At 45.2% G+C, this 12,500-nt stretch overlaps 1 protein-coding gene across 5 annotated transcripts in view; it reads left to right on the top strand.

The window, feature by feature from the left end:
• Positions 1-12,500, top strand: part of itpr2 (inositol 1,4,5-trisphosphate receptor, type 2) — a 90,033-nt gene that overhangs the window by 71,681 nt on the left and 5,852 nt on the right. For 4 of the 5 annotated variants that reach the window (XM_076265971.1, XM_076265980.1, XM_076265987.1 and 1 more), the window contains 4 exons: positions 4,406-4,483; positions 5,940-6,076; positions 6,673-6,838; positions 7,389-7,549. In XM_076265971.1, the coding sequence (XP_076122086.1) occupies positions 4,406-4,483; positions 5,940-6,076; positions 6,673-6,838; positions 7,389-7,549 (542 nt within the window). The remainder of the gene's footprint in view (positions 1-4,405; positions 4,484-5,939; positions 6,077-6,672; positions 6,839-7,388; positions 7,550-12,500) is intronic. The other variant, XM_076265994.1, reaches the window with a different exon arrangement.

Raw genomic sequence — 12,500 nt, forward strand, 5'->3', positions numbered from 1 at the left:
AGTGTGTGTGTCTGTCTGTCCACTCAGGCCACAGTGCTTCATACACGCACACGTACGGACTACCACAAACACACAGGCATAGCACCCAGGCTAACACAGGCACGCTCCACTTACAAAAATAAACACACATTCACACTCTGACACGCTTACATCTGCACGTACACAAACACAGACACATGCAAAGGGGAACACTTGACTCTTATGTCTGTGTCCACCACACACACACACACACACACACATTTACTCATTTACATTTAAGAGATGGAGAAAGACATAAAAACTTGGGTATGGATATGGGTGGAACATCCACCAACGTAATAACTTCCCACCAACATAATAAACCACCAATTTAATAAAAATCTGCACGTTTTAAACTTACCAACCTAATGACTTCCCACCAACATAATAATTTCCCACCAACGTAATAAACCAATAAATTTTGCAGGAAGTTATTGCGTTGGTGGATTTACAAAGTTATTACATTAACTTCCCAACTTAAGTAAAGGTAGACAAGGCTTTATGGTCATGAGATTGAGATTGGTTTAGATGGTGACAATCGTTAACAACTACCGTAAAACTCCAAATAATAGCCCGGGCTTTTATTTTCCTAAATCGCCAAACTGCACCGGCTAGTATTAGAGACAGGCGTCTATATGAGACAGGCCTTTAATTCCCTTTACACAAAACTTTTTCTCTGCAAAGATGGAAAATATTATCGAATTAATTATTTCAAACACACTGAATGTCTACCTATATGACTAGGCTATCTGATGACAATTACGGATCATCATTCATTTAGTGTTGAGATGTTGTTCATTGAGTGAGATACAGTAAGATCTAAATAGCTGGGATAGCCAGAACAGATGAAACACGTTTTAATTCAACGTAATCTACAAAGAGATCGTATCACACTGAAAGCTCATATTTTGTCACTAGCAAATAGCCTATATCGGTCCTTTGTCAAATACAGTTGCATTATCAGCCCTGACCAAAACTGTTCAGGAATTATTTATGAAAAAGTGGAACGTGCTTAATGTTTCATTCTCCCTCCTTTTCGGCAGGAATGAAACAGCATGAGAGAGAGAAACCATACTGTTTCTCCCGTTTTGTATTTGCCAAATTTGACAACAGTCTACATTCAAATCATAGCCTACTTCCAGGCGCACGGGAACATATTTTTGACCAGGGGTGCTGAATAACAAAATAATCATGGATGTCCGACGATTTCTCCCCCAGCATATGATTCGAATTTAGACAGCTAAATACGCCATTTTACCGCCGTGTATGAGTAGGTCTAAGAGTGAGAAGTTGTATAATGCCCTGGGCAGCCACATTCCACTGCAACTATGCGCAGCACTTGCCACTCCGACTCATCAATAAAAACTGTGCGCGCACACACCAGTCCCATAGATCGCAACGAGATGAGCAGCAACTTGATGCAACATTCTAAAACCTTGCAACTGTGACCAGACATGTGAATGCTTTGCGACGGCTTGTAACGACGTGCAACATCTAATTCACACTGCTGTAACCTCCTTTCTGTAACGGTTTCGTGTCATTGCGAATCTTTAAACAGACGATCTGACAGGTTTTAGAAGATTAAATACAACCCGAAACTAAAAAACAGACCAGGCCTCTACTGGAGACCGGCCTTTAACCCAAACCTGTAGCCACGCCAGGCGTTTAAAAGAGACAGGGGTCTCTTAGGGACTCGGCGATTATTTGAAGTTTTACGGTATACCCTTACCACTGGTAAAACAGATATAATTTTATTAAATCAGTGAATTATTACATTGGTGAGAAATGAATGTAATAACTTTTTTAACCTTGCCACCAACCTAATAATTTCCCGCAAACGTAATAATTTTTGGTTGATTACATTGGTGGGACATTGTTACGTTGGCAGGATTATTACGTTTAAAACATGCAGATTTTCTATTATGTTGGTGGGAAGTTATAATGTTGGTGGGTGCTACAGTGGATGCTTTTCTACACAACTTAAAAGGCGTTTCATGGACTTTCATGGGGTTTTTTTCAAGGAAAAATGAAAAAAAAAAGAAAAAAACATAAGGATCCAAAATATGTGATACAGTATGCACTGACATACACACATCCTTCTATGTATTTACACCTAAGTCCTTACATGTAACACACACAAGCGCACACACACACACACACACAGAGACACACACACAGCTTTGAGCACGCTAATGCCTGTGGTTCAGTCTCTTGGCCCAGTGGATGCTGATGCAGCTCTCGCATGTCCTTGCAGATGCTGGGCATATTCCACTACTAAGGCCTGTTATCATTTAACACAGTCTCACCTCTCCCAACAACTACCACCTTCAGTAACACATACACTAGACATAATCTAATGCAGTTGCTGGTCACCCTTGCTCACCCTTCTGGACTTAACATGGACTTTTACATCAATTACTCATGCTGTGTGGTATGACCTTCATCTACAGTATAGGGCACTTTAACTAGACCATATTTGCCAATTCTCTAACTACAGTCATTTAGCACTCATTCTTTTTTTGAATATGTGGCTTAAATGTACTGTATACACAATAAATCACTCTGTTGGTTTGGTTGTATCATGTTCAGAGATCTGTTGAAAGCCATTCATTCATTGTTCATTTCATTCCATCAGTGTTACCTGGCATGTTTGTGGCTCCTAGCAGTAGAGTCAGGGCTGATGACGTGTTAGACGATTGGGGCCTCAGTGTGGATGTAGTCGACATGCGGCCAGCGGTCAGTGTTGGGAGGGTTACTTTCAAAATGTATTCCGTTACAGAATACAGAATACATGCCCAAAAATGTAATTTGTAACGTATTCCGTTACGTTACTCAATCTGAGTAACGTATTCTGAATACTTAGATTACTTCTGCATTGAATTGCATTTTATAAGTGTAGGAATGCAGCCATCAAATCCTGCTTAGGCCTACTAAACAGTAGCCTGACGAGCCAGACCCACATTAAAATGTAGGGTCTGGGCACTCACCGTTGGCAGTGCTCAGTCCGAGGGGCGGGATAATCGGTTGTCTTTCAAATTCCCTCTGCACGCAAAAGGACAGCGCTATCCCATACATTTTCCCACTAGCTGAGCTAGTTGGCTCAAACTTTTGCCAACTTAAAAAAAGCTTAACTCGTGTCAGGCTGTTCGCCAACAGCAACATCCATTTTCTTTGTTTTCAAGTAGCAGGGAATTCAAGCCAAACCGTTGCAACTCTGCCATCAATCATTATGTTAAGCCCGCCTAACATCTCTATACACGATTTGATTGGCCTGATAGAAGTTTAATTTTTCCAGCTCACAAGCCAACGGAGAGTTGCTAGAGGGTGCGTCTAGATTTAGGCTAACTAAACAGGCCTATTCTGGTGTGTTCTTCTGTTCCAAATGGCTGAAGTGTTAGGCCCACATAGGAGAATGTAAAGTCAACTAAGCTACCTGATACAACTTTAAAATAGCAAGGTGACCACTAAAACTACAGCAGGCGACTAGGCTAATTAAAACAAACAAAATAAATAGGCTACTTTAAAGGCGTAGCAAGAAATTATAATTAAGGTGTGCCTGTTAGATTTTTCGGTGGCATCAACCCAGTACAAGTGAGGGGTGCATATGACAGGTGGAACGCAAATGACCTGTAAATGTAATTCTTCAGAGACTGCACCATATAATTCATTTAAAAACGTAAATGTAGATCAAATTAGAAAAAATAATAATCCATAAAGCTATTTTAAGTTAGAATAAAAAACTTAGAATGCAGTGACTATTTTAGAGATTGGTTTTATTGTAGGTCTAAATCAACACGTGAACTAGACTTTGTTTATTGCTTAGCAAACTGTGTAACCGATTGGCCGAAGTAGCCTGAGCTATTAATACTTGGGAAAATATCCTTTGAACAGACATCAGGAACCACGATCAGTGAGGAACAGGAGTTACCTCCACTTACTTTACTCCTAATTTGCTGTGCAAACAGTAATTTCAGGGTCTCCGATGACGCGTCCATAATGCGCGCTGGCTGCGTTTTGAGGCTAGTGCAAGACGGCTTGGATTTAAACATGCAAACAATTTCATCATAGATTGCTTTCAGGAGCTTCTGGGAAATGGAGTTGCCTTAATTTATTTAGAGAGTGAATAAACTTATGAAACAGAGAAGTATCGTCATGTAATCCATTGATTTCAACAATGTAACTGTATTCTAAATACCAACTATTTAACTTGTAACTGTATCGGAATACAGTTACTCATAATTTGTATTCTGAATACGTAACGCCGGTACATGTATTCCGTTACTCCCCAACACTGCCAGCGGTCAGCGTGCAGAGTTAGTGGAACGGGAGGTCCTGGCCACAGGGGCGTCCAACTTAGGGGAAATGTTCCTCTGTGTCACCCTTACAGAGAAAGAAACAGCCGTGCTAGATGTTGATACGTGTTCAAAGGACAGCTGCCCCGGATCAGGATCTGCAGGATCTGCAAGTATGTCATTTACACACACACACACACACACACACACACACACACACACACACACACACAGACACAGACACACACACAGACACACACATAGACACACAGACACACATGCATGCATGTATAAGATGAATTAATAAACCCAAACAGATAGGAATTATGTGTAATAGTGAAAGAAAATCGAGAGCCAAGCTTTAAAGGAGTGTCCGATTAGAATTTTGGAAGTAAAAACAATAAGTATTTATAGTGCAATGCAGAACATTGAAATCCATCCAAAAAGATATGCAATTCCTTTAAAAAAAAAAACCTTTCCTTAGCTTGTCCAATTCCTCGTTCTCCCCTTGTGACCGTCTGGCAGTGCCAGGTTGGCAGAGGGCCCAGACGACCTCACCAGACTAAAGTCTCCTCACACCAAACAAGCGCAGCAGGATGGCTGCTTTTCAGTTCGCTCCGCAAAGTAGAGGCTTATTCCTCTATTCAACACGAGCATGCCGTTTTGCCTTTGTTGAGAGAGTGATGCATGTCTACATAGTCTACCCCACTCATGATTTTGAACTCCAAGGACATGAAAAGAAAGCATGTACATTTTTGAAGACTTTTGACATGGATGTTGTTTGAGTCTGAGACTGGCTGCTTTCATTACCAGTCAACATGTGTGTGTAGCATGTGTTTAAATGTGGTGTGTGGTCACATGTACATATATTATAAGCTTCATGTTGTGTGTGTGTGTGTGTGTGTGTGTGTGTGTGTGTGTGTGTGTGTGTGTGTGTGTGTGGTCACTGAGCAGCGGTGACTGCTCTTTGTTCAGGGGACCTGAGTGCCTACATGGATCACCTGTGCCCCAAGTGTGTGCACACGTGTTGCTGCTCTCGGTCTCTCTCTCTCTCTCTCTCTCTCTCTCTCTCTCTCTCTCTCTCTCTCTCTCTCTCTCTCTCTCTCTCTCTCTCTCTCTCTCAAACACACACACACCACACTATCTCTCTCACACACACTCTCTCCACCCAGTCTTGTTCCAGTCCCTCTCCCACACATTCTCTTCTGTCCCTCAGTCTCTCTTATTCTCTCTCCATTTTCCATGCTATCGCTTTTTGCCTCTCTCTGCTCTCAATAGCAGATAGTCCCCCCCACCGTCTCGTAGAGAGATGCTAGTGTGTTTTCCTTGGGAGGGAGAGCTTTTGTGGGAGAGTGCAGCGCTCTGACCTTCACTTCACCACTGAAAGGGCTGTTAAAAAGTAATTGTGCATGTGTGGGTTGTTGCTTGGAAACAGCTTTGTTGTTAGCGACTCCATTTTTCCACTTAATTGCACACACTGTAAATAGCTTTTCTCCGATTTGTTTTAAAAAACAAGAAAACAACAACTGGACAGCTCTTTCCTGTCCTTCCTCCCCTTTCTTTGTTCAGTGGTCTTTTGAGGTCTCTAGTGACCTTGAATGACCTTTCCTATGTGTGTGACCCCCACAGTGATGTCGTCGGATGAGGAAGGCGATGAGACCGAGCAAATGTGTGATACGCTGATCCGCTGCATCATGACGGTCCTCAACCACGGCCTGCGCAACGGGGGTGGCATCGGAGACATCCTGCGGAAGCCCTCGAAAGAAGTTAGTAGCATCAGCACGACACGCTTCAATTCCATTCACCACACTCATAAAGGCAGCAGCAAACGGGGGGTCTCCCTCAGATCACGTTGCACGCCACAGCCAAGGGCTCTGCACCAGAGATGGAACACAAAATTGAGATGGCGATATCATCACAATATTTCTGCTTGCTGTTATCGAGACACGGACACCAAATATAAAGACGTTTTTATGTTGTTTGTTTGTTTGTTTGTTTGTTTGTGTGTTTGTTTGTTTTAAACATAGGACAGTTCAAAATTTATTTATTTAAATAACCCTTCTGGTCGATCTCTACTCACTGCCTCCCCATGGGAGTTCCTGAGAATTTGATTTCAGCCTGGCGCATTCAAATTCACTGTCAAATATGTCAGTCTATGATCCTTAATTGTCTATTGTCTATCTAAGGTATGAGGTATACAATCTTAGATCTATTGTTATACAAATCACTCACCCTAAATTAGGTGAACTGAATAGCCATATTTTCATATTGTAATATGATTTACCATTTCACGTCTAGTGTAGTATGTTGCTGGTGGTCACCGTGGTGTGATGACCTCTGGTTGTCCTTGGTCCGTGTGTAGGAGGCTTTGTTTGTGGCGCGTGTGATCTACGACCTACTCTTCTTCTTCATCGTCATCATCATTGTTCTGAACCTCATCTTCGGTGTGATCATCGACACCTTCGCCGACCTGAGGAGCGAAAAGCAACGCAAGGAGGAGATCCTGAAGACCACCTGCTTCATCTGCGGTGAGAGACACACACACACACACACACACACACGTTTATCTGTTTATCTGTGGTAAGTCGCACTGACCTAGCGCTCGGGCTGAAACATTCTGGGAAACGTGTAATTACTAGTGCACCTCAAGGTGTACTTAATGGGTGAAATCAACTGCAGAAACATGGCAGAAATGTAATTTTTTCTGTGTCATAGTCTGACTGAATCTATACTCCAACTCATGCAGTGACTATGAGCTTCATTAGTGGGCCCACAAAAAAGGACCGAAGACTGGGGGCGTCTGTGCAGGTATTGCTGTGGATGCAGTTATTGCTGTGCAGATGCTGTAGGTGTGAACTTCATGATCACAAATGTGATCATGTGAACATGAAGTTCACACCTCGGCTGCACAGTGCACACACAGCTTTACTTCTGATCCATCACTCTTCAGACCACCACCCAAGACAAGTCCCCGTTGGTGCTGCTTATCAGTGGATGTGCTGTGTGTGAGTGGAGATAGTGCTGCAACAGCTGTGAGTGTCTCCTCACCCATGTGTGTGTATGTACCGCTGTCTGCAGGGCTGGAGCGGGACAAGTTCGACAACAAGACGGTGTCGTTCGAGGAGCACACCTCGGCGGAGCACAACATGTGGCACTACCTGTACTTCCTGGTGCTGGTGCGCGTCAAGGACCCCACTGAGTACACAGGGCCTGAGAGCTACGTGGCCCAGATGATCAAGGTCAGCAGCACTGCCCACAGCAGCATGCATGCCACACATACATGCACAACATACAGTATACACACACACACACACACACATTACCCGCACATTACCCGCTTCCCAATCTGGTCTAGGTGGTCCCACGTTTTGGAATGAAAGTTTACAGTATATATCTAACAGCATAAAAAAACATGCAGTAGGCCTGGTGTTGTAGTTCTCCAGGTGCAACATCGCCGTCATACTGCTTAAGGTCCTGGATTCCATTCAGAAGTGTCTGCCCTTGAGTAATAAATGCACCTGTGCTAAACGCAAGGACTCATTTTCACTAACATGGGTGAAAGTCCTTATGGAAAACTAACAGAGTGTATTCTTGTTTATGTAGAGCTGTTCTATTGCTTTTGGTTGGTCTGGGAATAGTTTGTGTGTGTGCGCTTGGGCGTCTGTGCGTGCGTGCGTGCGTGGTGTTTGGGCTGAGCTGCCTGTGACGGTATGCTGCTATGTGCCTGAGAGCTCCACTACAGCATTAGCGGCTGATTTGTTTGTGGCGTAGGTCGCTGTCTGTCTAGACTGAAGTGGTGAGCGGTATGTGGACGTGTATATGTGCGCATAAAGTCTGCAAACTCTGATGGAGACAGAGAGAGAGAGAGAGGAAGTCCTGAAAGCCTGTATTTAAAAGCATTAGAGATTAAATCATTCCACATCACCCTTTTAAATCCAAGCCTCAGGGGTTGTTAATTGTCACAGTTGTCTCACATACCACTTCTGCCTAAATAGAGTCACATTATAGAGAGAGAGAGAGAGAGAGAGAGAGAGAGAGAGAGAGAGAGAGAGAGAGAGAGAGAGAGAGAGAGAGAGAGAGAGAGAGAGAGAGAGAGAGAGAGAGAGAGAGAGAGAGAGAGAGAGAGAGAGAGAGAGAGAGAGAGAGAGAGAGAGAGAGAGAGAGAGAGAGAGAGAGAGAGAGAGAGAGAGAGAGAGAGACACAGACACACAAAGAGAGAGAGACAGACACAGACACACAAAGAGAGAGAGACAGACACACAAAGAGAGAGAGAGACACACAGAGAGAGAGAGGCTGAGGTGGAGATGGAGAACAAATCTTCCAGACGAGCGCCAGTCTGCTCTGCATTGTAATAAGCCCCTGGTGTGGCGTGTGGCATGTGTCTGACCTTTTCTGGGGATCTCATCTTTCTTCTCTCCATTTTCCCACTGTCTTCTCCCCCCCCCCCCCCCCCCACCCCCTGTGTTCTATCATGGCACTGGAGAGTAACGGGCATCCTTTTCTCTTTTTTTGATTATTATGAACTCCACAAGGCGGGAGAGGTAATGAGCGTGAGTGGACACGTGCGCGCACCTTTCATGGGTGGGATGCTATTGTGGACTGCGCTGTATACATTATTGTGTGTGTGTGTGTTGTGTGTGTGTGTGTGTGTGTGTGTGTGTGTGTCACTAATTGGAAATAGAGTAAAAAGATAGTTGTGGGGCTCCACAGATAGCTGGAGGCAGGGAGGCTGCCGGTGGAACACAAGGTGAGGGACCAGGGGGGCTGGTGCAGTCTGGTGCTGGGAGGAGCACAGGATGAGAACCTGTCCTCCTTTCCCTGTCCTCTTTCGTCTCGTCCTCTCCTCCCCGGTCCGCTCCGGTCCGGTTCTGTTTGCTCTTGTCTGCCCTTCTCTCCTCCACTCCTCCTCTTCGTCCTCATGTCCTGTCTGTCTCAGAGGCCGAACCTCCTCATCGCTACTCTCCCTTCTGCATCTGTCTGCAGATTTTGGTGAATTACTCCAAAGAGCTATGAAGTAGCTCTTCATAGTAGTCGGCTCTCACCCTCATTCTGAAACTTGATGTTGGAAGCCCTGGCAACGAATCAGTCGGTCAGATGACTCCTGAAGTGATCCAGGCTGACTCTGAATCAGCACTCTGGCAGTCTTCAGGATTCTCACCAGATCCCTCCGACTCACAAGTCACCTGTGTTGTGCACACTGGATGCATGCTATACCGCCTTTAACAGGACTAGTGCGGTAATGCTGGTTATCTAGAGATGGTGTGTGTGTGTGTGTGTGTGTGTGTGTGTGTGTGTGTGTGGTAATTATACAGAAACATGACTCACTGGGGATGCTTTGTGTACTGTGTACGCACTCATACATTCAGAATACACACACACACACACACACACACACACACACACACAAAGTGGAGAGCTAGCAGGTACTGCTGCCGCAACCACAGCAGTGTTATGTAACCCATCTCAAGTGGCCTGCTAATAGCTCAGCCCTGCCTCGCACGTGCTCTTCTGTCCCCCTGTACACACACACACACACACACACACACACACACACACACACACACACACACACACACACACACACACACACACACACACACACACACACACACACACACACATATACACACACTCACCCCTGCCCAGTCGCTCATTATCTCACAGTGAGTCAGGCATCTCCTAGGCAACACAGTCGTCACGCACTGTTGGCGGTAACAGGAGTGAGAGACTGAGGAGGGAGGGTGAGAGAGAGAGAGAGAGTGTGTGATAGAGGGACAGAGAGAGAGAGATGGAAAGTAAGAAAGCGAAAAACAAGGGGGCCTCCAGGCTTGTGATTCTCCGGGTGGGGTCAGAGATCACGGATTCCCAGCGGGACCGGCTACGGGTCGTCGGTAGCCCCAGGTCCCGTGGCAGGCGAAGCGGTGCATCCTGGGAAGCCCTTCCTTTCTCCTCGGCTCAGGCCCGGGCTGCTCGGCCGAACCTGGCCACCTTCATCACGCTGATTACAGCAATCACCCTGCTATTTCCAGCCCTCATTTGTCTCTGCCGGCCGCGCTGCAGCCACTCCAGTGCGTTCTCTCCGGACGGAAAGACTCGCTGCAGCACGTGATGTGCACGACAGAGAGGGAAGAGAGAAAGAGGGGGAAAGAGAGAGAGACTGAGGGAGATAGAGAGATGCATTAATAGTGGATCCGATAACAAGTTTGCTGGATGTTTGAACAGGGCCTTTAGGCCAGCCATAGTCCAGTCATGGCTCATTAGCGTGAGTGGACTCTGCTCAGGTTGCTATGCTAACGTGTCCAGACTCGGCGGGGCGGAGGTCCACACCCTGCGTTTCCTCTTTAGTTGCTTTGAGATAAGCCATGGGGAAGTGAGCTCTTTTCACTTTAGACGTAGCGTCACGTCTAGATGACTGATATGCTGCCGTCTCGTGCTGACATGTTCTCACCTCGTGTGTTCTCACATTTCAGCTGAAGCAATCACCTGGCAACAGAATCACTTTAGTATTCCGAGCATCAGTCAGCGTGCATCAGCTGTATTGTTTGGAGATGTAAGCTATGTGTTCTTGTCAAGTCACGTTTATTTGCATGGTACATGGCAAGAAATAAACCCAATGTTCTCTACAAACTTCTATATTTTGTGGGTAAAAATCTGAGCGATTTTAGTGTCATAGTCATAGCCAATGTAATAAGGACTTTTTCGTGAGACTCTTGTATTCTTGTAAACACACTCTTGTATTTTAATCATGCAATGATTTGCTTTGCTGAATACAGCCCCAAACCTTTCAGAGACAGTTCCATAAGGAGAAGTTGTTTTTTGACCTGGTTGACCTGTTGAATAACACAAACAGAGTTGTATGCAGTGCTTGTTTATCATGACTTTTGGTGTCATTTGGCAACTATCAATTACATTCAGTAGATAGTGGTTTATTTATATGACACTCTGCTGATATCACATGATGGTGGTGGTGGTGGTGTATTGTGCTGCTTTACCGGTAGTTCTGGAGCTATTTAAAAAAAAAAAAAAAAACATGCACACATTCCTCAGTCTCTCTGCTGTCGGCCACTCTCAGAGCCACTCAGTGGGACCTCAGGAAGCCTTAGCACATCAGCATTAGGAAGCACTGCTGCTGGAGAGGTGACGGAGACGGGGGCTGTATTTACCTGGATTACCGCAAACTCACTACCTGTCTATATACTGCCCGTGTCAATTGCTGAGAAATGGGGATAAACAGTCGTTTGCCTAGAATGATGATGAAGTTTTGTGATTTTTGGAACTAAAAGTAAAAATGGTAGTGTTGAGTAATAATCCATGAGTATGTGTACTGTGTATTTATTTAAGACCTATTTACATTATATACATGTTTCACTGTGCATCATTTGACCTGGAGCTAAAACTGTCCAATCTCCTTGCGTGTTTTTGTACAGTAAAGAATCGTCATTTGATGCCTTAACACTTGATACATGGCAAGCCATTTGACTTCCTGCACTAATGTACAGAGACAGATACCTCTGAAGTCTCTGTGACTGCCCCCCTTCCAACCAAATAATTGGCTAATGAACTCTGGATTATGAATTGAATACTAACGTGATTGGTCAGAAGTGCCTTTGATAGGGACCCAACCACCCCCAGACTTCCATGTGCTCCTTTGTGTGTGTGTGTGTGTGTGTGTGTGTGTGAGGGGCGCTGTGTGGCCCTACTTTCCTGTGTGGTTGCCAGAGTGAGTGTGAGTGAGGCAGAAAGGGGCCTGTTGTTTTTGGAGTCGCTGTGGCACCACCCTTCCCACCCTCTCTGGCCTGCCACACTGCAGCCCAGCACAAATACCCCAGTCTGAGTCCTGGAGCCGTCGCAACACTGGTCTGTCCTCACGTAATCATCTCTCTCTATCTCTCTCTCTCTCTCTCTCTCTCTCTCTCTCTCTCTCTCTCTCTCTCTCTCTCTCTCTCTCTCTCTCTCTCCAGTTCCAGGGAAAATAATACTTCCAGTATCATTTTGTAGTGTGGATGTGGCATTTTGCAGTGAAGACAAAGGGTGTGTGTGTGTGTGTGTGTGTGTGTGTCTGTGTGTGTCTTGTTTCCTCCTTACATAAGTGTAGGCTGGGGGAAAAACACCCTTTTCCTACCTCCGGAGCTCCTGCACACCCCGGTCCTCCCCACACACACACACACACACACACACACACACACACAC

This window comes from Alosa pseudoharengus, unplaced genomic scaffold (assembly GCF_046254945.1).
Source record: "Alosa pseudoharengus isolate Yale_2024_CS ecotype anadromous, Long Island Sound unplaced genomic scaffold, YU_APseudo_1.1 YU_APseudo_1.1_scf_10, whole genome shotgun sequence".
NCBI classification, from domain to species: Eukaryota; Metazoa; Chordata; class Actinopteri; order Clupeiformes; family Clupeidae; genus Alosa; species Alosa pseudoharengus.